Consider the following 8,534-nt stretch of genomic DNA (forward strand, 5'->3'; position numbering starts at 1 on the left):
GAAAAAAGAAATATGCTGTCATAAAGTTACACACTTTTTTAGCATTATTTATATAAATGAAGCTTTCTCACTAAATTCTATATGTTTTTAGCTTTATAGACTATCAAGAGACACAGAATGCACTAAAAGGGTGAAAAGCTTTCACTGTTTCTGAATACTTTTCACCATGTTGAAAAAAAATATTTTAAAATGAAGACAGAGAGTGATTTGCTTTGAGAGAACTAGCCTAGTAATCCCAACAACTGAATGGCCTTGTGATGAAGGATTATGAAATTAAAAAAAACAAAAAACCTTTAAAGTTCTTTAATTTATCCTATTAATAAATCAATCTTTCTCTGCCGTCATCTTTCTCTTTCTGCTTTTTTTCCCTACAATTCTATAAATCTTTGAATCAGCCTAAATATATGGCTAAATCTCTGTGTCTCTCCCTCTCTATCTCTGTCTATATCTCTGTCTCTTCTCATAGAGAATTTACATTTTTTTAAAAAGGTGGGATAAGTTCATGTGTTTCTAGGAAAGTAATAGAAAGCCTAGTATAATTGTATTCAAGGTACCTTTTGTTATTTCTCAGTATTTAAATAATAACATAAATTATGTCAGTTGTAGTATAGCAAAAGAAAGTGACAATTTTACACAAATCTATTATATTTTGAAATAGAGTTTCTTGATGGGCTTTAATTTATATGTATTTCAATGAAAAAACAAGCACATGTATATTTTTGTAGTAACTATGGAAAAAAAAAAGAAAAGAAAACCGATATTTATATAGTTAACTAGTTGTTCCATGACTTGATTCACTTAGGAAGCAGTTTTCTTAGTGCAGCAATGACATCTTTATTTCTCAGGCTGTAAATCAGAGGATTAAACATTGGAGTCACAGTGGTATAGAAAAGAGCAAATACTTTTACTGATCCTGCTGAGTGACTGGACTTTGGCCGCAAATACACAATACTTCCAGAACCATAGAATAATCCCACAACCGTGAGGTGAGAAGAACAAGTAGAGAAGGCTTTAGATCTCCCTGAGGTTGAAGGCAGCCTCAGGATGGTGGTAATTATTTTAACATAGGATATGAGTATCAATAGAAAGGGAGTTATGACAAATACCAGTGCAGCAACATGGACAGAAATCTCTCTTTGATATGTGTCTCCACAGGCCAACTCTAGTAATGGTGGTGCATCACAAAAAATATGATTAAGTTTGTTAGGACCACAAAAGTTCAGACAGAAAATCTGATATGTCTCCTCTACCAGTACTGGAACCCCAATCACCCATGAAGCCACAACCAGTTGGACGCATACCTTGTGATTCATGATCAGAGGATAATAGAGAGGCTTACAGATGGCCACATAACGATCGTAAGCCATCACAGCCAAAAGCAAGCACTCTGCCACTCCCAGAATATAAAGGAAGCAAGTTTGAACAGCACAGGCTACGAATGAAATGTTTCTTTTCTGGGTCCAGAGATCTGCCAACATTCTGGGAATAGTGACTGATGTGTAACAAATTTCCAAGAAGGAAAAATTTCCAAGGAAAAAATACATAGGAGTTTGAAGACCTGGATCAATCTTGGTTATGACAATGAGGAGACCATTTCCTATCAGTATACTTGTGTAGATGCTTAAGAAAACTGCAAAGAGAAAACCCTGGAGTTTGGGAAGATCAGAAAATCCTAGGAGAATGAATTCCACCACAGCTGTGAGATTGTCACCTGACATTGTGCAGTTCTTTTTCCTGTGGAAATAATGAATTTATGACTAGTTAATCACTGGTTAATGTTCTTCTATGGTGCTCAGTTTCCCTTTCAACAAATAAGAAAAGGTTACATTATATGATCTGAAAGATTCCTCCGGTGTTAAATATATACTTTTAAATCACCTTTACCAATATTCTATATTGTGTCTTATTCTATAATCTTTTGATTATGACGTTTCCTCTCTAATAAGAAGCATGCTAATGTGTGATGAATATTTTTCTTGCCTATGTGGATAGAAAAATGGATATATGGAATCACCTATGGTAAAACTCATAAAATCATTCTTAATCCCATCATTGTCAATAGGAATACCATTGAAAATTCTTCCTAATATTTCTATTTTCTAGGAAAATTTCAAGATGGAAAAAAAATGTAGCCTTCATGTAACACTTGAGAAAAGGAGAAAAACAAAAACAAAAAAACAACACATTGTGAATTGTACCAAATAAGACTTCCATTATTGCTTTGTTCCTTTCTGTCTGCCTATCTTTGCTCATCCTGTTTTTTTTTTTTCAACCCTAGTAAGCTACCACTTCCCCCAACATTCTTAACTTATCAGAATTTTACCATATTTTAAGGGCCAGATAATTTTCCCTCATTCTTCTGTGTAGAATTTTCTGGCTATACTCAGATTATTTATCTTGCCACTCACCTCTTACTTGAATGACTATGTAATTTGATTCATACTAGATATTTGTTAATTAGCTCATGATCTCTTCTTGAGTAAAATGTCTTTTCCATATTCTGTACCATCTTCTGGGTTTTAAGTACCTTCATGGAAAATATTATTTCTTACACAATTTGACTTCCTTGAACTACACATAGCACCTACTCAATAAAATATGATAGGTGGAAAATATGACTTAAGATATATATACTAACATCACATATCTTCTCTACTAACTGATGCTTTAAATACTATACATAAAGACTTATTCGGTAATAGTAAATTTTTTTGCAATTTTAATATTTTTCAATTGATCAAGTAATATTATCCTTTTACAGTCCAGGGTGGACTCTTGATAAATTCATCCCCACTACAATAAACACTTTAGATCTGCTTGCTGGAGAAATGAAGCAGACAAGTTGAGAAATTACATTATTTCATATATTTAAACTTGAGAATGAACTGGTAGACAGATTGGGCATAACTTTTCTTTTTAGGTGGTACCAGTAATTAGAGAGTATTAGGAGTGTACTGAAATAAAAATTTAGGCGAATTGGGTACTCGGTGGCATAGGTTTCTGATAAGTTGTTAAGGCCAGTTATCAGAAGTACACAGGATTGGGAAGGCCACCAAGAGAAACTGACAGGATACTCACCATGATGTAAACCAAGGTTTATTAAAGTAAGGACAGGAAGGGAAGGAAATAAGGAAATTGGAATTATCTGACTAATTGATGTATGTAAACCTCCCACCAAAACTCAGTAGTTGTCTTCACCAGGTTTTATCTACACTAACTGCACACTCTCTTTACCTAAAGATCCCAGCACTCACAATACCTCTAACCAAATTTTTCCCCTCTTAGATGATAACTAGAGTAGGAAACAGGACTGAAAGATAAGCAGGTTCAAGGGCTCAAAAGGGAGAGGTTCTCACTGACAGTTGTCTTCAGCAGTTTGGTGACAGTCTTAGCAGATCAGGAGTATCACAAGGAAAGGGAGTTATGGTCAAACCCTCTCAGTTCACCTGAGGAGTTCTGACACACACTCAACCACTTCCAAGGAGATAAACTGGTCACAGGAGAAGTCCACACACTGACTCCCTCCAGAGAGAACAATTGCTCACAGCAGAAATTCAGTCCAGAGTTCTGGAATCTTTCCTGTCTCTGCTTTTACATTGGTTTCTGCTTTTCCTCAATTTCCCTATAACAGTACTAGATTCTTTTGAGATTTTAAGTGTCAAGAGAACTGATATTCCTGATTAAAATTCTAAGAAAAGTTAAATAAAACTAAAAATTATATATGCTATTTCTTTTTACTTTTTAAAATAATATTCATGATTTCAATAAGCAACATCTCTAGCTTTGATGGATTGCTCACTGGAGACACATTACAATGGAAGAAACATTTGTTCTGCATTCAGAAAATGTGTTCAAATACAAACACTTAATCCTTTTGTCTAGGTTGTAAGTAATTTTCCATTTTTGAATTTTTCTTTCCTTATCTGGAAGTAGAGAGTGACTTCTGAGATCCCTTTCATATTTAGATCCTTGAGTCTAGACTAACATACAAGATATTCCTGTCTTTGTGCAAGTAGTTATGTCCTGTATTCCTCTACATGAGAAGGCATACAGTTCTGCATTGGAAAAAGTTGACTGGTATTGAATTATACTCCTGACTCTGTCACACACAAATTTTGTACCAAGGTTAGATATATAATTTTCTATGCTTCAACTTTCTATTTTTATTTTTTAATTTTTTTTAAACCCTTAACTTCTGTGTATTGGCTCCTTAGTGGAAGAGTGGTAAGGGTGGGCAATGGGGGTCAAATGACTTGCCCAGGGTCACACAGCTGAGAAGTGTCTGCGGTCGGATTTGAACCTAGGACCTCCCATCTCTAGGCCTGACTCTCAATTCACTGAGCTAACCAGCTGCTCCCTAGCTTTCTATTTTTTTGTGTGTGAAAACTATCAGCACTGTCAAATCCCAAAATTTCTTCCAAGATTATTTTAGACAATATATCTAAAACAAGCTGTGAGAATTATATAATGACATAAATATAAGAAAGGAGCATCTAAATCTTTTAAATTAATATCATTATCATAATTAGGTGGACCTGATAAGAAATCATTCTTAAGTCATAATTCCAATGTTATTCTTTCATATATTTTTATTATTGTGTGCCTACTGAAAAATGTTTGCGAAATGACTCTTTTGTGTATGACTAAATATATTGGATTTTTATCTATCTGTCACATCCACAGAGAGTAAGTGGTATATAGATAGTTTTTTTCAAATTCTTTGTGAACTGTGTTTAAACTCTATCTAGAACATGGCTGTTGCTTACTACTTTACTTATCATATCAAGAAAAAATAAGATATTTAATAGAATTTCTAAATGAAGCTATTATCTGTTTCAAAATTAAAACTTAGCTTTGCTATATTCAGTAACTATTCCTGTAAAAGCTTTTCCCACATTTGATTCCTAGGAATCAAAGTTGAGCTTAAATAGAGTACAAAAATTCCATTTCCTTCTCTACTTTAAAAATAAAAGTTTTTTTAAGCTTTCTTAAGTATTTCAATATCCCCAATGTTACTTAAGATACTTTGGAAATAGTTTATACTATCAGCTACCAATCACACAAGAGAATATTTTATGTAAGTTAAAAAATATCCATTTTTGCCTTGTATCTCTAACTTATCAATGTTTCTACCATGGTCTGTTTCTATGTCCCTACTTATATTCAGTTTCAACTATGTATTTTTCATTGAAAGATAAGTTTCCATAGTAAAGAATAAAGAAAAAAATTGGAAAATTCTGACATCCTAAAATTTTATATCATTAGAGATCATCACTAATCACTTTGGTGGGTAGTATTAATGAAAATAATAAAATATAAAATGTATTACCTTCATTTTCAAAATGATGCAAGAGTTTATTTGACTTGCCAATATTCAAATATTTATTAAGAAGTGGACATAGGATTTGAACCTAGGTTCTCCTGACCCAGATAGTAGCTATCCTATGCCTATATCATTTAATATCACTTCATAAAAATTATAGAAAAAAGATTATTTGATTGCATTAAATTAAAAATACATCTACAAAGAAACTTAGTGCACTGAGAATTTTATAAAATATAGGGAAAATATATATTCCTAACAAAGGTATTATTTTTAAACATACACACATACACTTAAGGTTGGCGAATATATATATATATATATATATATATATATACACACACACACACACACATATATATATATATATAAAATATATAAACCAATAGTGAATGTGCCAAATATTATCAAAAGAGGGAACAGTAACCATTCCAATAAATCATTAATATAAATAAAAATAATGATGATTAAACCTGTGTCTTTACCTAATAACTAGCAAATTTTCTAAGTTGAAAACTAAGAAATAATAATAAAGCATTAGTGCCACAGTATAAAAAGTAATACTTTAGTGGTGTAGTATGTGATTGTTACAAATATTCTAGAAAACAATTTGAAATTGTGGGAAAAAGTCACTATTTACACATTTTAACTGTTGAATGACAGAATGATGAATTACACATATATTGAAATGTTCAAACTACTTGTAGCTAGGGAAAAAAAGGAAGAAAGAATATGAATAATCACAAGGGATCAAGTAGAATATTTTGGCATAGGACGTTGATCAAATATTGTCATATAAGAAAAACAGAGTATGAGAAACTAAAGAGCATTGGAAAGGCTCTTTTTATTTTTAATGAGGTTAAACAGAGCAAAGCAAGCAGAACCAGAACATAGATATCCACAATACCATACCCTAAATTGAAAGAAAGGGTAATAGGAAGCTGGACTCAGATTAATTATACTCAAAATCTGTTGGAGAACAGATTATAAAATTTGATTCTCCCTTATGACCAGTGTGGGTTGAAGAGAGTGTACGTGTGAAACATTAAATTAATTATTCTACATGTTTGCCTTCATGCTTTTCTTTGTTTAACTATTTTTCTTTGTTAAAAGAGAAAATGGGGGCAGCTGGGTAGCTCAGTGGATTGAGAGTCAGGCCTAGAGACAGGAGGTCCTAGGTTCAAATCCAGCCTCAGATACTTCCCAGCTGTGTGACCCTGGGCAAGTCACTTGACCCCCATTGCCCACCCTTACCACTGTTCTACCTAGGAGCCAATACACAGAAGTTAAGGGTTTAAAAATGTAAAAAACAAAACCAAAAACAAAAACAACAAAGAGAAAGTGGAAGAAGTATTCTAAGAAATGATAGTGGATTAAAAGATAAAAAACAGAAAAAGTGAAAGTTATAAAAGAAGCTACATATATTTCTTTATTTGTCCAGTGGTACTAGTAGAGTTCCCTATGTTTCTCCTCAAACACCTTGGTTGGCAATGAGATCAGGGGATAGTCTATAAAGAGAATATTTTTTAATATTAAGTCTTATTTAATTATTTAATATTAATATTAGATATTAATATTAAATCCCTGAGTAACTTCATAAAATTCAATGTTGCTATGAAGATCATACATTAATGATGCTTCAGATGCCCTTCATGCCAAAAAATAAAGGAGAGATGATAAAAGAGCTCACACTTACCTTTCTTAAATGTAATTATCATGTTGGTCAGCTCCTTTCTTCTTCAATAATGATACTGAAAATAATAAAGACATAGTAATTTACACTTATTAGATACTTTAATATTTGGAAAGCTCCTCATGTACATTATTGCAACAACATTTATAATGTAAGTACCACAGATATTCTAATTTTACACATGAGAAAACAGATTCAGTTAATCTGAATGATTTTAACAAAATTCCTCAGACCTTAGGTGCCAAAGTGAATATTTGAACATGAGGCATTCATGACTGAAAGCTCAACACTCTTTCTATGAGGCCATGTTTCTTCTCCCATAAGCATTACAGTTTACCAAGCAACACCAATTGACTATGGAAAAGGGATCAATCTCCCTTGTAAAAAATTATTTTTAAATGAAATAATTTAGTAGTATTCCTTTTTACTAGAAATGGCTGCTGCCCTTCTCAGCTCTCTGGGGATAAGTCTTCCCACATGCCACATCTCATTTTTTAATGAGAGGTCTTCTGGCTCAAAGTCCAATCATCTAAACAACCCTTAATGACGCAGGTTAGCATAGGGAAAATTCTTGAGCCTTGAGACAAGGGATTATGTTTAAGTGGTAGATCTAGTTCTACCTAAATATGTAATTATTACGAGGCCACTTATCTTTTCCTTATATTACTTTTCTTATTTGTAAAATAGAAATGTTATTTTTCATTCCTTGCTTTATGCTGTTATAGAGAAGAAGGCAATTAGAAATGACTGGATTGCTTTTATACAGTATCATGATTGAAATATTTAATGACTTATTCAGCTAATTTTTTCTATTCAAATACTGGAGGAAGGCAGCTTCTGATATTTTTTAATCTATGTCCTCTGTATCATATCATTGTTAAAAAAATATTTGGCGTAATGATTCCAGACTTTAAGAAGATACACTTGGGCACTTATAGTATGCAGAGGCAGACGGGAAAAGCTAGGACTACTTGATTATAAATCAAAGGAAATGGGTCTGAATCTCAGCTCTCTTTTTCTTGTGTAAATTTCATTAAGTTATTTATTTTCTCTGTTCCTCAATTGACTTCAAAGGATAAGGTCAAAGTAAATTATTTCTCCAATTCTCCACCAAGAAGAGAGGACAAGCCTTTTGTCAACGAATCACCAATTAATCAAGATGGAGGCTCTCCAGGCTTTATCATATGGTCTACCACTGTATTGTAAAATCCTCCTACCTTACTATTTACCCTAGGACTGCATTTTCCAAGTTCTGTCTTCTGGCCAAGTGATATACCCTAAGGTCTCCTGGACCTTGTCATATATTCTATTATTGTGAGCTCTGCAAAAGCATAAACCATCTCTCTTTCATATTAGTATCCTGAACACAACACAATGTCGGTAAATAGATTGTGCTGGAAAAACTTCTCTTATTTATTCATTTATTTCATTTAATTTTTCATTTGTTCATCTATGCACTTATCCACTCATTCATTCATTCATTCATTCATTCTCAGTTCTAAAACTTTTGATTCTATG

The 8,534-nt window shown here is 32.7% G+C and overlaps 1 protein-coding gene across 2 annotated transcripts; it reads right to left on the minus strand.

Moving 5' to 3' along the window:
• Nucleotides 1-794: 794 nt before the first annotated feature.
• LOC123251617 (olfactory receptor 10AG1-like) lies at nt 795-8,050 on the minus strand. Of its 2 annotated transcripts, XM_044680923.1 has the most exons (2): nt 8,026-8,050; nt 795-1,711 (listed from the first exon to the last, which is right to left on the minus strand). In XM_044680923.1, the coding sequence occupies exons 1-2, from the start codon at nt 8,048-8,050 to the stop codon at nt 795-797; spliced, it is 942 nt and encodes a 313-aa protein (XP_044536858.1). The 2 variants fall into 2 exon arrangements, with proteins under 2 accessions (XP_044536858.1, XP_044536859.1); XM_044680924.1 differs by lacking the exon at nt 8,026-8,050 and having other exon boundaries at nt 795-1,718.
• Between the last annotated feature and the right edge of the window lie 484 nt (nt 8,051-8,534).

Source organism: Gracilinanus agilis, chromosome 6 (genome assembly GCF_016433145.1).
Source record: "Gracilinanus agilis isolate LMUSP501 chromosome 6, AgileGrace, whole genome shotgun sequence".
Classification (NCBI taxonomy): Eukaryota; Metazoa; Chordata; class Mammalia; order Didelphimorphia; family Didelphidae; genus Gracilinanus; species Gracilinanus agilis.

Excerpts from the sequence above, each read along its gene's own strand:
- LOC123251617 (XM_044680923.1), bottom strand. The coding sequence starts at position 8,050 with ATGAAATTTACACAAGAAAAAGAGA. Across the intron at positions 1,712-8,025 it reads ATTTACACAAGAAAAAGAGA|GTGACAATCTCACAGCTGTG; the intron begins GCTGAGATTCAG and ends GCACAATGTCAG.